We start from the raw sequence: 21,430 nt of genomic DNA on the forward strand, positions 1-21,430 counted from the left end.
CGAGAAAAGAAGTCTAGCAGTTCCAGCACTTAGAGACACGAGGAGTTCTAGTATGAAAGCAGCAGCACCATCCCCAAAAGTATTTTTTCAACAGGTTTAAAGAAAGTATTCCAAAAAAGTCTGTGTGTTACGCAGGCATTAGAAAAGAAATACTGGCTAACGTAGAAGTAATGCACATCTAGTGGGTACAATGCCACATACAACCTCCTGAAGGCTAGCCTTCAGAAACTAACATCCATTCAATAAAAACAAACACTACTTTGAAGAAGCCTTAGAAGGTAACATCACACATACTGATGTTTCAGGTGAAGAAAAAGCTGAAGTTGTCTCATCTAGTGAAGGAACCCAAAGGACCCGATTATGAACATAAACAATTACACTGTATTACGTTACATTGATACTATGCAAAATCTAGCAAAATAGTAACAATGCAAGACTTCATCTATTTGCACACAGTCAGATGGAACCACAGGGAAGAGCTTATGGACATAATATCTTGGCTCTTTAAGCAACTGCCGGTTGAAAAAAACTGATTCTCCAGCATCCAAGAAAAGAAACTAACCCTGAACTGCGAAATTAATTCAGGAAGTGACAACAGATCAACTGAATAATGATGACTTGACACAATCAGTCTCCATTTTTAAGGACAGACACTGACCTAAATGACTCTATACAGATACATTCAGTTTTCCATATACAATCTATGTCATCATACAGAAAACAGTAAACTTTTTTGTTTATCCATAAGAGGTGGCATAGACAGACAGAAATCTATGCCAATGACACCCTTTTATATATGTTCCTGAATAAGAAGTTTTCAGCCATGAGCACAATAATCTGAACAGACAGTATAGTACTAAGTTAAAATAATGAAAACTCAAAGCAGCACATAGCAAATAGATAAATTTACATTATGCTTATACATACAAGGGTTGTAAATTAGATAGAGGGCTGCATGGTATTAACCAACATGAGTTAATACACTATTATCTGAATTCAATAACCTTTGGCTTTCCCAATCACCAATTTTTCCCTCATACACATTTATCAAATTAGTATTACTTTATTTTAGATATTATTCACTGTAAAGCCAGTTGGAAAGTAAGGGGAACTCTAGAAAAAGGAAGATATTTAACTACTAGCAACAGACACAAAATACTACTCTTAAACACTCCTATACCAGACAACTGAGTATTCATTTCCCCCAAGCACGTTAAAGGCAAGATATTTCTGAAGGAGTAATTAAAAGATTAGCAAATTCTAGGTTACTGAATGTTGCCATTTGTACTATATTCAAGTATATGATGTTTTATTAAAAAAAAATTTCTTACCACAGCTTTTGCTGAACTTTCCTGCAAGTCCCACAATAATATGTTATTATCAGCCAGCGAAATAATCTTTTTACCGTCTCCCATTGGTTCCCACATAACACTGTAAAACAGAAACAGAAAATGAAAAAAACACAACCTAACATGAAAACCAATCAGAATTTGCACTAGAAAGCCATTTTAACTCTGTGGATCTAATCTATTCCAAAACATATTAAACCATATTCCTTATGGTTTCCTTCAGCTGAAACTCGTCCCATATTTTCAGTGCAAAATCTGCCGTTAACTAGCAACTTAGCAATTTTTATACATACTAGATAAACATTATTGTAGAATCAGTTACTTAAAAACAATGTGATACCAAACTTAGGCTTTCTTATAGAATCTTTTAGGTAGTGCTAATTTACACATCCTTTTCTTTTTCAAGTGCCCTCTGACATCCTGTCCAAATCTGTCAGGGAACCATGCCACCCAGCTTCTGTAGGTGCTAGCCTAACTGTAAAAAGAGAGCTTCTCAAAATCCATACTTCATTTGTTGTCTGTTCTGCATATTGAATCATACAGCAATCATGCAAAACAAACAGTGATTACGTCATTGTAGCGGTCATTCTGCACACATACACAGAAAAACCCCAGACCTTGACGCACATGCACTTTTGAGTGCTTCAGCTTGAAACCTCAAAGGTTTTCATACAGTGTCGTGCATCCTTTCTGAAGACACACCAAAAGTAAGCCTCAGAGCTCTGAGGAAAACCTCTTCCAGTTCAGCAGCTGTCATCATGATTCAATTAACATACACTGTTAACCTTTGATTCACCAGTTTCATGCTATATATGAAGGGACGAAAAAAATCAGTCCTCATCCCTAGTTCTACGAGAAGCAGCATATTCAAGCCAGTCAGTATGGGCAGCACAGCTAAGTGTAAGTACTATAACCCTAATAAATTTGCTAGAGATAACAGTAAGGTTAAAAGATTAAAACTTGTCTTGTCATTTGAAGAGAATAGATTTCCATACCCAACGCAGTTAAAGTTGTGCCACCTCCCAATCATCTTGGAGTGCCACAATACAGCTAAAGGCAGAGATAACTTTAGTATCAACAGCTACATAGACAAACTTCTTCCCATCTCTAGATAAAAACTTAAGTTATTCAGAGGCATTTGATATGCTGTTCTCATCCTCAGTATATAAGTATGAAAAAATACCTCTTGCAGTTTGCCCACAGTCCATCACTAGACATAAGTTTTCTAGCACGTTTAACTTTTCACATGAATCAGTTCATAATCCGGACTGAAGAGATGAAAGAAGGCTGCATGAGTAGACACAGCCTCAGGCAAGTGTGCCCACCATTAGGCGCCTTCCTAACTCTGTGCTGCACATTATGCATGCTCCTATTTTACCCCCAGTTTCACACTACTCCTGCCTTCCCAAGACAGTGGGCATGACCTGGCTGGCCCCAGATCTAAGCCAAGGAACTCCATCTAATCTTACAGTATAAAACACAAGGAAAAGAAAATAGGAAGTTGCAGGTAACAGAAAGAAGTGACACAGTGTCATTTTTCACACCGTAAGTGAAACACCACCTCAGTGAATTCTCAGCAGATACCTTCCTCTCAAAATCCTCTTGCTTCTTCTGTGAGGAATTTCATTGCTTTTTACCTGCACGCTTAGTAAAACAAGCATTAGATATACGGGCAGATGACTGCACCAGTTTGCTTTAATAGGGAAGCCAGGCTATGCGGAGAAAATAAATTATGCCAAAAAAGAAAAATAACGCCAAGTAGATGAGAAAGATGGAACTATAACTAAAATGGTGTGTTGGCTGACTCTTCAACCACTGCACTTTTCCCTTGGGCAACAGCACAGATCAAAGAACGAACTAGCCCCTGCATCCATCTTCTGCTAAAACCATGACCCATATCCTTATTACATTGTCAATCCATGGAAATTAACTACTTAGAAAAGTTTGTTTGTAATGAGCTCCCTTGTATTAGGACAAAATCACTTTATTCAGCCCATTAAGCTACCATCATGTTTTTAAGTGTGTTTTAACACCAATATGGAACTAAAATGTTTCTATTTTGCTTTAAACTAAGCTGTTCTGTCTGTAGTATTGCCGATCTTATTTTCAGAAGTGTTTCTTGTTAAACTTGTACGGTACAACTTGGAAAAAACATAGGCAACTGAAAATGAGTGTTGATACTAAAAATGATGAAGCAGTTGTGATTACACATTCAACCAACATTTTTCCCATAATCCTGAGAAGCAACCAACTGGCACAGGCATGGTTACTTCAGAATTTCATATGGTCCTACTGCACAGATATATCAATTAGATCCTTGTAAAAGATGAAAACATTTTATGAACACATATAAAAGAATAAAAAAATTAATGCACTATAAACTGCATGTGATCACAGCTGACCTTCCACAATCCAGTTTTCCAAAGTAAAATTTAAAGAGAGCAGGATCATTGCACAACTGGATGGGTAACCAAGAAATCTTTAAGTTGATTCTGATCACATTTATTTATTTTAAGTCCATCACTTTTCTTACATATTGCTGAAAACATAAGTGGTATTTAGCGTTGATATATATAGATATATTTTTAATTATAGACAATGAAATCTGGTTTGACCATTTAACTCTTAAAGAGCTCTTCCAGCCAGAGATCAATGTTCTTTTATGCCTGTTGATGTATTTGCACCTTTCCTGCACTGATAATTGAACTTTTAGTTGTAAAAGCTAGATTGGAAGCACTTTCTTTGATGTTTTCAAAGTTAGGAAGAAATTTCCCATCTTTAAGTGTCACTGAGCTTCAAGGTAAAGAATTTTTACAGCTGAATACAGTGTGCTAATTAGAGCCAATTATAACCCAGCCGACATACCTTGAAATGAAAAGGTCTCTCCACATTCACTCTGTCCTTGTGAGTTGCCCATTTTGCTTCTATTTAATTTGTCTTTCATAAAAGTTCATTGTTTTATGGGTGTGGTTGTAGCAATCATTCAGATTTTATAATCTATGTGAAGGTTACTCAAATCACTCCTTGTAACATGTTCAGTTGTATTCTGTAGTCATGACAATGCTGAACATGGAAAACCATAGAGAAGTGGGCAGGGGGGAAATACTAGTGAGTGAAAAGCAAGTGTTTTCAAGCAAGATACAAATTTTAGAAAAACTGAAGTTTTCATTTAGAACAACTTTCAGACACAGCAGAGGTGGTGATAATCTTTAAAAAGGGAGACAGATAAACCAGGCAATACCATTTTCCTGAGTGTACCAACAGTTGCTGATGCTTACGGTTTTCCAAAATGGGCAAGATAATTGTCAAATTCACAGCTGCCACTCAGAAACTGAGTGTCAACTTCACCACTGCTCTTTAGATAATCTATAAACAGCAGACAGGCAATTATATTTGTTGCCTTTTACCCTATTTTGTTATCATCTGTCTCCCGATGCTTTAAATTAGCTTCTAGCCAGCAGGTTTTGGTAAAAAAAAAAAAAAAAAAAATAAATCCTACAGAGAACGTTTTCCTAGTAAAGAAAAAAAAAGAGAGTTTAAAATACTCAGTCAAATGCACACAGGAAAGGCCTCTATTATCTGTGTTTTATGCTGAAAGGATATTTAACACCATCATTTATTAACATACTGAGCTTTTACAAATGAACAATTCAAGAGTTCTCCATTGTAGACTAAAGAAGAACAAAGCAACATGCAAAAGCTTTCATTGATGTGAAATGCAGTCAGCCACAATGTGTTGGACAAAGCAAGCATTAACTAATACTTAACCATAATTATAGAACTGACAACCATTTATTTCTATAAAGTGGAAAATGTTGCTAGACTGAAAATTCTCATGCACTGCAAAATGGAAATTACACCCAAACATTTGGTAACTGAGCAGCACACCCTGCAGCCTCAATGTAGCCCATCAGAAAAAGTCACATTATGGACTCAAATATCCTGCCCTCTTTGCAGTACAGTGATTCAAATTTAAAGACAACTCCGCTAATCAGGTGATTAGGACATTATAGGAGATCAGACTGAGGACAGCCTAGAACCCGCAATCCTTACTCTTTACTTAAGTGCTCTACGGAGCGGCTACATTTCTGGAAGAAAACAGTTCTGGCTATTTTGCAGTGTATTGAAGTCTATTCTGCAGGTAAGACATGTAAGTTATGCTTTGTCTCAAACTTCTCAGCCACTGAGATATATTTTGGTGTCTAGCTCCTCAAGACACAGTAAACCAAGAACCACAGCTACTTTTCACAAAAAAAGTGAAAGATAAGGTGAACGTATTTTAGTTGCTGTTTTAGCTAAGAGTTAAGAGGCTACTGAGAGGCATGAGAAAGGAAGTTAAACATTATTTTGGACAAGAACCTCAAAGACAGCTGGGCTTTATTCTGATTCTTAAATTATTTTTACATTCAGAAAAATAAAACTGCTGGACAAATGAATACAAGAGTACCCTAACAAGGAGGTGACAGAAAAAGCACCTGCCTTTAAAATTTTTTTTTAAGGCTTTTTTCATTAAATTATCATACTACAGTGCTGGCAACCCCACAAAGTCTTTTGAAAAAATCATAAAGCAGAATGCAAAATAATAAAGGCTCCTCGATATTTTTATTTACTTCACTGCATCTCCTTGCCTACTAGAGCTGTGACTAAACATGTTTATAGTGAGAAAAGGAATTGTGATTCTTGCTTTATGGGTCTAATTAGTTTCATCATTGAAAAGGTATTTACTTACATGTAAACATAATAAAGACAGCCTGAATTTTAGGAGATCACAATCCAACAGAAAACATGGTAGTGAATTTGTTACAAGAAACCAAGATATAGGACCTGATGTTAAGCAGCAGCTCCTAAATATCCATTCTGTAGAAGCAGCTATTAAGATGCTGTTGAGCTACTCATGATTTAAAGGGATGACCAACAGGTGAACACCTCTGTGGTACACTACAGTCTCAAACTTCTGTCTGGCTGGCCATGGGTTTACATATTAATAAAGCATGAAACAGCAAAGCAAAATCGTGCAAATTGATTATACAGACTGTACATATGAACTGACAAAAGCTGTCACTGGTAACATTTCAAGTCACAAAACATTACAGATGTGAGTTAACATCTGTAGCTTGTAGTTTAGCCAACTTACCTACATTCTTTATATACTCGCGGCACAATAAGAGTAATCACTGGTGGATGCAAAGCAAATCAAGCTACGTAAGCAAATGGGTGAAACAATAAATAGTAAGACCTGTTTTATACAAAGGAACCTGCAACTAACCGTATTCAGACTTAATACTATCAACCACATTCTACAGCATTTATTTTTGAAGTAATACAACACACAAGTTCTACACATGGACAGTTCTTGTAGAGTGTGTAGTGAGAGTTTTTACAAGCGTAACCTACAGTTCTTCAGAGGGTAGTAACCTAAGAAATCCTCAATTCCTTCCCATTGAGTTGTGGGTGAAGCAGATTATTCCTTCTGCATTCAGAGAGATAGTCCATATGAAAATCCCACAGAGTAAGGAAGCCATGGACAGCACCAATTGAAATCCATGCTACAAAGTAGTTTTGTAGCAAGGCCTTAGTAAGGTCATGAGGCTTCTCCATGTTTATTTGGTATTGCAGACAAGTCCTTAGAGTTTATTAACAATATTATGAGGCTTATTTTGTCTGCTTGTCGTCACAGGTATTTGTTCCAGACAAATGAAGAACATTAATTCACTTTTCCAGAAAAATTTCTGCTTTCAAAGATATAAAAGGTATACTAGATTTTTTGGGATGCTGCCTTCTCCTCCAAGGTCTGCCTCTTACTGGCATATGCAGCACATTACGAGAGATCCTGGATTTTTGCTCAACTTCACGCATGTTGGGATTGACTGCTCTTGAACTTGGGAGAAAGTAACCCTTGCATATTAAACGTTTTCTTTAGACCCCTCTTCCCCCTAGGGCCCTATCACACGGGACTTATTCAAGCAGATCCCTGAAGAGGCCAAAATCTGCTCTTCTGAAGTCAAGGGTTGTGAGCTTGGTTTTTACCCTATTCCCTCCTCTCGGGATCCTTAACTACACCATCAGTCTCATCAGCCAATGCTGCCTTTGTCTTTCCCATCCACAACCAGCTCTTCCTTCAAGTATGAGGTCCAGCAGAGCATCTCTCCTCCTTGGCTCCTCTGTCACTCACATCACGAAGTTATCTATACTCTCCAAGAACTCCCTGGGCTGCCTGTGCTCTGCTGTGTTGTCCCTCCAGCAGATACCAGGGTGGTTAAAGTGGCCCACAAGGACCAGGACCTCCAAACATAAGGCTACTCCTACCTGTCTGTAGAAGGCCTCATCTAGTTGTTCTTCCTGATGAGGCAGCCTACTACAGACACCCATTACTTGTGTCACTCGTAATTGTCTGCTCTTCAATCCTTACTCACAAGTTCCATTTGGCTCATCATCCATCCCCATGAACTGCAGCAGCTCTCTCTGAGAGAAGACAACTGTATTCATCATCATCCCAGCCTGTCCTTCCTAAAAAGCCACAGTACTCCTTTCAGTTTTGTCTGCAGCTATTTTGTCTATTCAAACTTAGTAACTGGAAAACATAATATCACATGCAGACAACACATTTCCTAGTCTTTTTAGTGTTGTTAAATACAGTTATAATAATATCAGTGTACAAGAAGAGACCATAACCCTTGGCTTCCCTTGGTTTTGGTTTGACCAGAGGAATACTGTTATACTACTGTGTCTTCAATTAAGACAAAAATTCACCATCACAGGGTATTTTCAAGACATCTCCCCTATATAAAAGACAGTTTACCAACAGATCTTCCAGTATTTTTTTGTTTATTTCTTTCTGGGTGTTTTTTTGGTTTTGAGGGTTTTTTGTTTGGTTTTGTTGTTTGGGTTTTTTTTAATGAAACCTGGGGGGCTGTTTTATTCTCCTTTATTCTCTTTTGGAGGGGAGAGAAGAGCTTGGGTGATAATTAAAAAGGTTACGCATTGTTTGTGACATTCCATGAAACATTCAATACAGTCTAAAGAATACAATAGATTAAGAAAGTTAGTATTTCCTCAAAATAATGAAAATTGGATTCTTCACAAGAATATTTAAATATTAGTGCAGAAACACTCGTAAATAAAATCATTATCTAAGGCAAATATGCAAAATCTTTTTAACTTAATTATGTTTCACCCATGCCTTTCCATATTGCTGAAGTGCTAAATACATGTCTACACACAGGACAGTTCTTGCAAAAGTTTTAAGTTTATCACATTACCACAGTGAATATTTTACAGTAGCCCATTAATTATCCTACTGTTACTGATGGCTGAAATATCCAAGAAGTCAATGGCTATTTCAAAACATTTTGGAAGTTCTTTTTTCTTTTTGCAAGTGTTTTAGAACAAGCCCATGTGAGACATGTGCTGAGATCGCAGAACATATTATAGCTGTAGTGGGTTTTTGGTGACATGTCCACAATAACAAAAGGTCTAGAGTATATACAGCTAAATTACTATAGGAATGCAGTGTTTGGCAGTATAGCTTATGGTACCTGTTGAACTCTGTATCCCATACCAGAAAAAGCACTTTACTAAGCACAGAGTTGTGTATCTGCTTGGAAGATCTGCAGATACTATTACACAGACTGATCTTTTTAACAGTTTTAGGAACAACTCACTAAGGAGCTGAAACCTATTTATTAATACGAAGAAGAATCAATTGACAAGATGCTTTGGCCAAGAAACATGACCAGAGTCAAGTAAGAACTGTTCAAAAAAGTATGTACAGTTTAAAGATCTACATGAGTATTAAAAGCTGTTTTCACTTTCTTTCTTAACACTAACAGGAAAAAAGCTTCGAAGCAAGGAGCAACACATTTCACATAAGCAGAGACTGATGACAGGTAACTCCGGGTGATGGTAAACTGCTATTTACAATAAACAGTACATGTAGAAAAATAGAACCTCCCAGCATATATACGAGTTTCTTCTATGAAATTTGAAGGGGGCGGGCAGGAAAACAGTGTGTAAAGATAGGATTCATTTCCAAAGCAGATGGACAAAAGTCATGTAACCTCTATCATTCCACAACATACTGCTCATGGAACAGCTGCTGCCACAGACACCATTTCCATTCTGTTGCTTGAACAGGGCTTAAAAAAAAAAACCCACGAGAGTGAATATTATGGATATGTGACATGCCATGATAGAAACATCTAACTGGCTTGTCTATTGAAGATCAGTAAAGTGCTCAATCTCAGAAAAACATTATTGGTATGAATGCTTGGCAGGAAAGCACACAGGGAGCTGCCATGTGAAAGTCGTGCCCAGCCTCTGGAGGCCACACAAATGCCATTTGTTTTTTCCATGTACTAATATGAAGATTAAGCGCTGAAACCACCTTATTTGTGAAACAGCTGGAGTGGACAAAAGCAGTCTCTGCAGACTCATTTCAGAGGAAATGGGTATCTACTTGGGGGTGGTGGTGGTGGTGTGTGATAATTTGAGTATTTTCATATGGGATTTTTGAGAGATGGCAACACAGATAGATCACATCCTCATTAATTTATTGCTGTTGGTAGCAAATAGGGCATCTGCATGGTTGGAGGTGGGGGGAAAACCCCAGTAAAACAGAATACTCCTAAGTATGTTTCTCCAATGATTTGAAACATGTATATAAGAAGAAAATTATGATTGCCTAGGATCTGCATTGATAGCTGAGGAAAATCACCAGTCCTTCTGTTCAAAAGAACAGCAAAACCAACAATGCTAAAGGTTTACATGGACCTGGCACAGATGTACCTTCTAACACCCCTAATATACTGACTGTGGATACTGAGGAAATTTGAGTTGAATAGACTGTAAGAAGTGGTTGGGACTCTAGGTGATGTGGCCTCCCTAAATAACCTCTCCATCACCACTGCCTAAGACTGAACGCCAGGCACCCCTTATGTTCTCACACACATTTTATCAAATAGATGCCCTTAATTACAAAGGTACAAGGATCAATTTTTTTCATCCAACAAACATCCAAAAAGACATTTAAAGCCCTGAATTTTTAACTACTGTGTAAGAAGATGTCAGCAATATTACTTTATCTATAATCATCCCAGAATACTGTGCTAAGAAAGAATTCTACTCTGAGGAATAAATATTCAAATAGTAAATGCTTAATGGGGTTTCGAAGAGCAAGTAAGAGCCCAGGACAAAGAAAACAGGGATACCTGTTCAAAGCTCGTTCCTTGTGAACATTTAAAAATCTCCTGCATAACTCACCTTTTCCACCGTACTGCAACGTTATTTTTTTTTAATGTTTCCCACTGACCTTTTAAGCAATTTTATAAAAAAAATTAAATAAACTCAGCTAGTATCTATTTAACCTGCAAAATCAGCTAAGGCAGACTGCAACCTTAGTTCTTTTAGTGGTAAAAATAGCTGAAGTGGCATTATAAATAGGAAAAAAAACCTTCCAGAAATAGCTCAGTTTTCTTTCAACAGGGAAAAATCTCAACTAATTTGGCAGTAAAACTAGGGAATATGACAGCACGGTGAGAACCGAAGCCAAAAACCACTTTCAAGTTTGGAAGAAGTGAAATAGTACTCTACAAACCCATCAGTTTTTACTTTTAGCATAACACAATTTCTGTACTTTTTTCTGTATCACGGTTAATAAATCCAAGGTAAACAAAAAACCTGCAAAAACTTCAACAAAATGAATTATCATTTTAAGCATATGAAGTCTATTGAAATTAATCAAAGTGGTCATAAATTAACTCAATACATGCAGTAAGTTCACATACATGAAACACAGCATAATTTTCCCTTAGTATTTTCTTCAATGTCAGATTTTACTTTCATTAAGATTCCCTTTGCTTTTCAAGATAGAGTCTAATAAATTCTGATCAAAAATTAACATAATAACTTGGGAACATAATATTTTATTATTTTACTACCCAATTAATGAATCACAGTTGTTCCCTAGTATATGCAATTACATTGAATACCTTAAAGGTTTAAATTTGCACAATACTAACCACTCAAGACTACCAAAAGCATTCAAGGGAATGAAAAAGTTACTGGTTCCAGACACATGTTAAGAGTATGATAAAGGGGAAAAAGACAGAGAAAATGTGAGAAACAGAAAACAAATAGTTGAACATTTGGATTTATATATAATACATGGATTTATTTACAATAAAGCATAATCAAAGATTCAAGAGAAAAAATCCTGTAAAGAACTCAGGATATCCCACAGAATTAAGGTAGCAGAGGGGAGTGAAGTAGAACGTAAGATACAGTTAAGAATTTTACCATTCTAGAAAGGATCAGAATATGAAGGGGAGAGCGTCAATACTGATAAGCAGCTAAAAATTACATGCCTAGTAAAAACACTTGTCATAGCAGGTTTTTGCTAAAAACTTTCTCTATACTTAGTCTTTGTAATGTCAGAAGTGGCTGATGGAGAACGTAAATGTGTGGAATGAACCAGTTGTGGAAGAATTATTCCTAAGTGCTGATAATTTTTTGAATCCATCTGTAATTAATCAGCTTGACCGACATGTTTCTCTTGATAGCTCTGAAATTTTGTGCATTATGTGAAGAATTTAAAGGCGTACGACACAGTATCAGTTGGGTGGCTGTTACAAAAAACCTTAAAAACCCCTGAAGTTTAGTTTATACCCCTACCCATATAACTGGCACTCCTGACACCCTCCAAGAAAACACTATGCAAATAGAGTTATCTCCTTCTTCACAATGATATTTCTGGTACTGGGACATATGAAGTGTTAAAATAAGATAAGGTCTTCATATCAAAAGACTTCTGATTGTATGTGTTACATGCCTTTGCTAGAAAACACATACAACAGTTAATATACTATATATTCAAAACCATACGATCCTCCTAAAAGTAGTATTACTTTCCTGTTTAAATTCATTAGACATTGATCATTAAATTGTTTTGGACTTTTTTTTTTTTTTTTTAAAGTGAAACACTACGGCAGAATTTTAACATATGTATCCTGATGCCTGACAGTGGTGTACTATAGAAGAATTAATGTTACCAACATCATGACAGGAAACAGACGCGTTACCCAAATACAATGTGCAAGTGTTAGAGCTATTAAAAAAATACCAATTTTCTTTTAAGTTTCAGATTCTTCCGCTTCCAGGCTTTTTTACTTGAGACAACCTCTTGAGGTGTTTGGGGGGTTTTGTTTGTGGGTTTTTTTTTCTTTTTTGTTGTTGTTCTTTTTAAATACTATTTTAAAGACCAAAAAGAATAAGTAAAACACTTCTGGAACACACTTACCTGTCTTCCAGGCACTGATTACAAATATGCTTAACTTTCAACAGGTGACTGTTCATTAATGGAATGAACATGATTAAAATGAAGCAATAATACATTATGTATGGCATCTTATGTATCTTAAATAAAGTAAACATTCATTCAAGTTGAAAGGACTGTTATAGAAAATTTGTACTTTTGTTAAAGGCCGACCTTAATGAGGTTGCTTCATACTGTGCAATCACACAGCCAAGAGGTGGTACTTCTCAGAACTCTGTTTGGCAACCTTAGATGAAATACCAAATAAATTGTAAGTACTTAAAAAGTCTGTGGGAATAGCTTATTTATAGTAACTTTCTCCTTTGTGACTTCAAAGTTTAGTTTAATATTTTAGAGATAAACATTCCAGAGTTCTTGAAACATCTGTGACTTCTTAAAAAAATAATTTGTCTTCCTCTCCAATTTCTCTTAGATGTGATATTCGCAAGTCCATATTTAGTATGAGTTGAGGAGGCTACACTACTACTTCAGCATGTAGAGAAGCTTAATGAAGTAATCTGTCATTATTCCCAACATATTTACCCTTTTCCAACTTTTTTAGCAACTGACTTGCTTTCCATATAAAACGTGAATTCTTCATTCCTTACTTTTCAGGCCTCCCACAACCGAGCTCCCACTTTTCTGAACTTTGTAATCTCCATTTGTTTTCTCTTTACAGCTGTACCTACACTGTCTAACATTTTCCCCATATTTATATTGCTTTTACTTTCTTACAAATTCACTCCATTGACCACCATCCAACTCAGTCCATTTGTTCCCCCTCTCTTTTGAAGCACATACCTTCCTACTGAGTAACACCTTCCTAATATTATACCTGCCAAATCTGGAAATCAAGAAGTAGGATGTTAGGCAGAGACAAGCAAGCCTGATTCCAGCAGATGCAAGAGGAGAAACTCCAGCTTTGCACCTTTACTTCTGACAACAAAAGTCCCTGCTGAGATCAGGATGGTTTCAGCTAGGACAGAGTTAATTTTCTTCTCAGTAGCTGCTGCACCAGTGCTGTGTTTTGGATTTGGTATGAGAATAATGTTGATAAACATTACTTAGCAACAACTAAACCATCAATGTGTTATATTAAGTCAAGGACTTTCCAGTTGCTTAGGCCTTGCCAGCGAGAAAACTGGAGGGGCACAAGGAACTGGGAGGCAACACAGCCAGGACAGCTGACCCAAATAGCCAAAGGGATGTTCCACACCATGAACGTCACGCTTAGTATATAAATTGGGGGGAGTTGGCCAGGGTGTGCTTGGAGACTGGCTGGCCATCGGTCAGGAGCTGGTCAGCAACTGTACTGTGCATCACTGTTTTATTTTCCTTTCCCTTTGGATTTTATCCCTCTCCCCTCCTCTCTCCTTTTTGTTACAATTGTTGTTATTATTTCAATTATTAAATTGTTCTTATCTCAACCCTCAACTTTTACCTTTTTCTCTATTTTCTACTCTACCCCACTGGCAGAGTGGGGTGGGAAAGTGAGTGAGCAGCTGTGTGGTACTTGGCTGGCAGCTGGGGTTAAACCACGACAGTTCTTAATTTAAGATCTCACAGATTACACTTCCTCTCATGGCCTGTGGTACCCTCCTCCTCTGAGGACCATCCTGTCAAGTCCATCATCAAAAAAGTCTGTAGGAAAACTGAGGATGAAGTAGAACAGTAGGTCACCACTAAAACCTAAGTCTTCAGTATTTTAACAGACACAGTTTCAGGGATTCCTCCAAGCTACACTCAAAGGAGTAATCAAAATCTAATTAAATGCAGGCTTGTTTCCTTGGCCTCTTGTATCCAGGCTGTACCCTGGACTGCTTCTTGCAAGATACCCAATGGCAAGTTCCTTCAATTACTGAATCTTAAAACATTGCATAGACCAACATACCTATGGTTATATATGTGTAACACTGTAAATACATACATTTACCAAAAAAATAATTTATAGAAAATTCTTTTCTTTTTTAACATGTAAATCCCCATGGATCTCTGCAGTTTTTCACTCTGGAAGTAATTCACTTGGGAATTTTGCACTTAAAATCTTTGCGCTTTGGCTCACATGAGGAACAGTAGGTAGAGAATGAAGAAAAAAAAGTCTTAGGCTTGAACCAAACAGCGCAATTAACAGGCCTATTTGTTTGCCTAATTTAAGTATCTGCTTCATTTTCTGAACTCTGTGCCATACAAGGGTTTGAGTAAAAATTCTAACAGGTCCCAGATTCAAAGCTTAGATGCAGTAAACAATCTCAGTAACTGAAAGTGAATAGTGATGCTTAATTTTTAAACACAGTAACTCATGCAATCCAGATAAAATAGAATTATAGAAAAGTACATTTCTTTTTCACTTGCCTGTAATGTCTTGGAGATCAGATTTTTGTCAAAGGTTTTGCCAAGACTAGAAAATAATTTCAAAAGATCCTGAGCAGGAGGAGCATAGTGTCAGACATGTGCAAGGAAAGTTCAGGATTTTAGTCACAATCGATTGGAAATGCTCTTTTGGTCTTAGTTCACAGAAGAGAACTGGTATTAAATAAGGCCCTACACGTTTTATAAGGAATTTCAAAGACATTTGAGCACAGCATTCTATAAAAGAGATGAAGATAAAGATAAGGAAACACAGGATAAGTTCTTCTTAACACCAGTAAACAATTGGGCAAAACCAATACTTAATGCACCAGACCTGAAAAAAAAAATCCCCCTTTGAGTTCCCTAGTACATGAACCTAGAAACACAAAATCTGTGAGATAGCTGAAAAACTATCAGACCTCCTTAATGAAAAAGAATGCAAGAAAATAAACCTTAAAGAAAAGAAGAAATAAAGCAGAGCAGGAAAAACGTGAACAAAAGTACAAGGAAATACAAACAAAGCCTTGAGAGAGGCAGTGGATGACACAGTACATAACCAGCTGCATTTCCAAGAATTATAGTCAAATCTCAACTACTTATGACCTGCAACCCAGGTCCACAAATACTGTGAAGCATCTGTGCTATGGACGCTGAGACAGACAAAATACCTTCCCATGAGCTACTGCCTGGAATCACAGAAGTTCACACTAGATGCCACAAAAGCAGAGATGAGCATTACACCCTGCATCTCTAAACTGTACTGTCAACTATGGCACTCTTTACTGCCCAGCATATAAAGATGTGATAAAAGCCCAGTTTATGTTTTCACTTTTTTTTTTTAAGCACATTCTGACTAATAATTTTCAAAGTTAAGCCTTTATTAAATTTAAAATGTATAATTTCAAAACTTATCATGACATAAAAACTTTTCCACCCTTAACAAGGGTAGTGGTTGTGGTACATGGCTCTACTGCACCCTGTGGATTAAACAACCTCCTTAAACTGCATGTGGTCACACTGAACCCCTGGGTTCAGTGTCCATTCTGTGTTCTGTGAGTAAAATGTACAAAAGTATGTTCTAATGGCAAGGCAAATGACAGAACCAGCATAAGTGTTGCCCTTCTTACTGTGAGTGTATGATGCCAGACCGCTGATCTTGTACAAAGCAATTGTATACACCAGAATGTTGGTCTTACACTGAAGTTTGAAGAGTACTTACACTTACCCTTGAGAAAAACTGATTTTCTAATTTATGGTTGGTTCTAACAACCGTTGTAAGTGTCTAGATCCATATTTTTCTAAACATCTGAAATGTGTAATAGAAACTAATATTTAAGTTGCTATTCATAGCCAATACACCACTCAGTGGGGCACAGCCTGTTTAATCACACACATTTGGCACAAAATGTTTGTTTCACTCATTTATGTGAGTGCTTCCACTATGAGTGAGGCAGGAATAGAAAAGCCTGCTCTAGAACAAGATCCCCTTACTCAGCTGTGCTCGTCTGAGTTGATATAAGGGCTACCAATGCCAAGTATTGCATTTATTGTTGCATCTCTGTAACACAGGACACTTCCAAATCTTTATGCGTATATATACACACATACATAGATAATGGGTATTAAATGGTAGCAGATATTTGTGAGCACTAGTACTGAACAAAGTCAGATGACAGGAGACAGAAAATTGCACATTAACTTGCTACAAGCTATATCAGGGGAAAACCCTGATTTTTGTCATTCATATAAATTTACATCCTGATACGGAGTGATATACCCCCTATTCCTCCTCTGGTGATCAGGGTACCATGCAGAGTTCTGGCATCCCAGCATCAGATAGAAACAGGTTAAGAAAATTAAAAGACAAAATGTACAAGTCTTAAGGAATAAAAGATAAAGATTTAAAAAACCCCAAAATAACATTCCCAACTATATTAGAAACCAATAATCTAAAGGTTTCAACAATAAAAAGGGGGTTGGTTTAATATAATCAAAGAGATATAAAGAGAAGTATTCATATGAAAATGAGTAACCACAAATTAAAGGATACTACCATGCAGAAATTCAACATTCTGGGAAACAAACTGCTGTAATACCCTCTGCAGTACTGCAGCTCTCCTTGTCTTTTCTTAGGCAACAGAAAGGAGTATTTAAACAGGCATCATATAATATAATGAATTCACATCCTTAACAAACAATAAATTACTTGCACTTGTGCCAAACCAGTTGAGTGAAGAGTGAAAAACAAAGACCAATTTGCAACATCAAATTTATATTCCATAAAAAGATTGAAAAGCTAAGTATTATACCTTTGTGCAACACAGGTTTTAGATGGGGGCAGGTGGGGAGAAACACATTAAAACTGTACACAGGCTGTTACTCCATATGTGTTTGCAGGACTATAATAGATGTTTTTAATCTATGAAACATCTGGGAGTAAAAATCCAATTTGTATTATTTTTTTTTTTAAGATGGAATAGTTTTAAAGTGTATAGCATAGCTTCTACAATATAAATCTGCACAAAACTAATAGCACAGGTCTATCCGTTAGGCTTTTTCTAGGAGTATAAAATATGCAGAATCCTACCAGGCCATATTGCCATGGGCTGTGTTGTCAAGGTGACAGAGTAGCTCCAGGGTTTGAGTGTTGCTTGATGAATCATCAGGGGATTCATGACTGCCTGATTCCAATTCCTTCGGCATCCTCCAAACAGCAGCACATGTCATGACTTTACTGTCTGAAGCTAAGCAACAGAGAATAATGTCAACAGTTCATTGTATGGAAGACATAGTTTGTATGCAGTGCACCAACATTTACACAAACCTATAAGCAATGCACATCTGCTGTTTAATATATTTAAAAATACTACACCAAGATGAATGCAAAGAATGCAGAATGTGGATACAGGCACAGACCTTGAGTTAGCAGTCAAGTTGCTGCAAAACTCATAATTAGCATGCATTTAATGTGCCTCTCCCTGTTTAAAGGCAAAATTCAGTGCTCATGAAAACATAATTCTTCAGGAGACAAGTTTTTCAAGCTTCATTCCCCATACCGATGTTAATGAAAACGACCAACAAGTTACATTGCTCAATTCCTTAACAGTAAGGATTTAGAGATCGTTTTAACATTTGTCTTTTAAGGGCTATCTTCAGTTGAATCTATAGCATTATATTATATCCTTTACTACTAACTGTTTATTGCAAAATTAAGTTTTCCATGTGAGCATACTCCTCTAATCCTAGCAAATAGGACAAACCAGATAAAAACAGCTTCCAAGAGACAAACTGAACTTACAGGCATATAGCAAAATATTACAATTTACGATGAACAAGCCAACTGTAGATTGTGCAGAAAATACCATATGGTCTATGCACACATGGCACTACCCATCACCCCATATAGCAATTTGTAGCAGTGCAGAACGGGAGGGGACCAGAGCAGCACTGCATATGTTCATGTTGTTCCAGCCACTGGTCCACGGTTCGCAGAAGACGAATCAGTATTATCCACTACAGCAGGAACAAAGCAAGCAGCCAGCCGCAGCTACGTTAAGCAAAAGCAAGGGGAGCAACTATCTGCTGGAGGATGTGTTCAATGAAAAGTCCAGCGGATAAGCTGCAATGAACGACATGTTTTCCGTTCTGAGGTCATTTCGAATGCCACTTTTTCACAGTTCTGCCTTCAAGTGCATTGTAGCTCATTTTAGTGCAGAGTGCCTGATTACAGGGCCATGAGCAGATGTGAGCAACTGACACCAGTGGAAACTAAAATGGGAACAATTGTAATGAGAGTGTTTTCAAGAGGAAGGACAGTAAACCTGAAAAAGGCCTTCTTAGGCTAAAATGACATTAATAAAGGGGTAAAAAAGTTTCCATTATAAAGGTCACCGATCTGGACGTTCTATATGCAAAAAAGGCACCCAAACAACAGAGCATCAGACAAAAAGCAGTTTAGTAATCAAGCCCAAAAATCAAGAATGCAGATGTATTTAAAAAGTAGACATACGAAACACAAGCCATAGTTAATTAGGTCAAGCCACTAATAGAAAAAGGCCACTGCCATGAGAAGGAAACAGGGGTAGGAGGAGGACTTTAAATTCAAGCACTGAATGCAGAACACACAAGTGCTGGGTATTTGATAGATTGTACTAAATATAAAAAATATGTATGATGCACATACATGTTCTACAGTAATTTGGCATACACAAGTTGAACACAGTATCAGGAGAGCATACATCTAGAAGTAATGGATAATCCCTTATTTACTAACACGCAATGGAACTTCTACTAATGGTAGTGGTATGCCAACTTAACAGCTATTTCCAAATCATCTGCAGCAAATCCTTTACTCTAAATCCATGTAGCACTGAACAAAGAGGAGGAAGCAGCAGCAGATGGCTACCTTTCTTTAGCAAAGGGCAAATCAATGCCCAGCATGCGTCACATGCCATACAAATAATAATAAATGAAACTGGAAGTGCAATATAGCTCTAGAAGGTGAGATCTATCAAATGTTTCACCTCAATACTCAATATGTGACAGAACATTAAAGAACACAACAGTTTCTAGTAGATTGTAATTACTGAAAGGTCTGTACCATGCATGTGAAGTGTTAGCTTTTCCACTATCATCAAGATCTATGCAGAGAACCACAAAAGCAAATGATGGAAAACAAACTACATGTTTCTCAAGCCACCTTTTTTCTCAGCACAGCACCACAACTCTTTAAGACATCATTGAAATGTCACGAAGAAATCTGACATTCAGGATTTTAAAGAACAGTAGCCTAGACCACACACTTTTGAATACACTGATATGTCCAATCTTGTTGAAGTACTACCTAATAAATATTACCTTCTACTTTTTTTTTAGTCAAAATTTAATCAACAAGGCTCAAGCTAGAAATCAGTGGCTAAAAATAAATGCTTAAAATTTCAATGTGTGACATAATTAAAAATTAACTGAATTAACATCTACTTTTTGTTTTTACAGCTAGCTAATGAACACAAGTTTTTATGTGGCTAGATGTTGAAAACAAACCGAGACTGGTTTTACCTATTGTTCTCTTTTGATAAAATGTAAAATTATTCCTACTAGAATATGAGTATAATGAGATTATGATACACAGTACATTTCTGTATTAACAGTTCTTATTGTATAGTATCTTACGCAATTTTTAAAATTTTTTTATTATTAAAAAAATTGCTCCAAGTCTTGTGTATTCGCATGTATCTTTAAAGTACAATTCTAAAATTAAGGATACCTATCAAACATACTAGGGTTCCAGCAGCACAGTAGTCATCCACTCCTTCTCAAATAGTGTAATTAGTTGTTAGTTTTTTCTATCCATGTTTACAAAGTAGAAAGTTAAAAAAATAAATTTTTAGTTTACAGTAAGAAAGGTTCAGTGAGACAGGTATCACACCTTTTTTCACTATAAATAGAAACCTTTTCTTTCTCATTACTACATTAATTACATTTTGTTGTTTACTAAAAGTTTCTTCTCATGTTACCATCATACATGTAAATAAGCTTATTACCTTCACTTCCACTTGTAACATAGATATTCTTGTAAACAACTGGTAACAGTATCTTAAGTACAGGTTGGCGCAGAATTTCACATGCAGAATCTTGTGCCATTCCATGCCTATTTCACTTCATCAGGACTGGTGAAGGACAAAATTTGCTGCGAATCAGCAAAAAAGAGACAACAGGCACAAGATTCCTCAATACTCAGGACATTATCCTCCACTTTCAGCTGGGTTTGAAGATGCTCATGGAAAATGACAGCTGTCGAATGACCATCCATCATGAACAACTGTATATGCATCACAAATCTTCAGATCCTAATTTTAAACTTTGGATGAATTCTAGAATTAAGTATGTGGCTGAAATCTGTAGAGCAGAGACTTGATTCAGAGCACTATCAATTTCTCCTTGCACTTTTTATGTAGTCATCTACAGTTCTAACATTTTATTAATTCCCAGATGCATGAAACCAAAATGGGATTGCTACCACCTCCCACAAAAGTAATTTTAGATATGCCTAGCCTTAAGGAAGGCTTAATTTTCTTTTCTGCAAGGAACTTTTTAAAAGAAACCATTTTTTACCTGGTAAAAGAGAGGGCAAACACTAGTGCTTAGTGAAAGCATCACTTTGTTATATCAGATGAAGTGGAGCTGTTCTGTGGGTCGCAATTCCTCTTAATCAAATAACCACTAACAACAAGCTTACAGTAATCCACAGACACAAGGTAACACTCATTGCATAGAAATCAAATTCCCATAAAAAGCCCCTCATGGCTGTGTGACAAGCTTGCTAACAGCATACAGCATTTGTGGAATTACCAATGTAGCCTTATTTCCCAAGTGATCATATTAAAATTTAAAAATCCAGTATTACTAAGTAATTTCACTACCG

At 36.7% G+C, this 21,430-nt stretch overlaps 1 protein-coding gene across 1 annotated transcript in view; it reads right to left on the minus strand.

Moving 5' to 3' along the window:
- Positions 1-21,430, minus strand: part of EIPR1 (EARP complex and GARP complex interacting protein 1) — an 89,314-nt gene that overhangs the window by 27,405 nt on the left and 40,479 nt on the right. The window contains exons 4-5 of the mRNA XM_040598778.1: positions 17,594-17,750; positions 1,332-1,431 (exon numbers count right to left, since the gene is read on the minus strand). Of these exons, the coding sequence (XP_040454712.1) occupies positions 1,332-1,431; positions 17,594-17,750 (257 nt within the window). The remainder of the gene's footprint in view (positions 1-1,331; positions 1,432-17,593; positions 17,751-21,430) is intronic.

The sequence above is a fragment of the Falco naumanni genome, chromosome 6, assembly GCF_017639655.2.
Source record: "Falco naumanni isolate bFalNau1 chromosome 6, bFalNau1.pat, whole genome shotgun sequence".
NCBI classification, from domain to species: Eukaryota; Metazoa; Chordata; class Aves; order Falconiformes; family Falconidae; genus Falco; species Falco naumanni.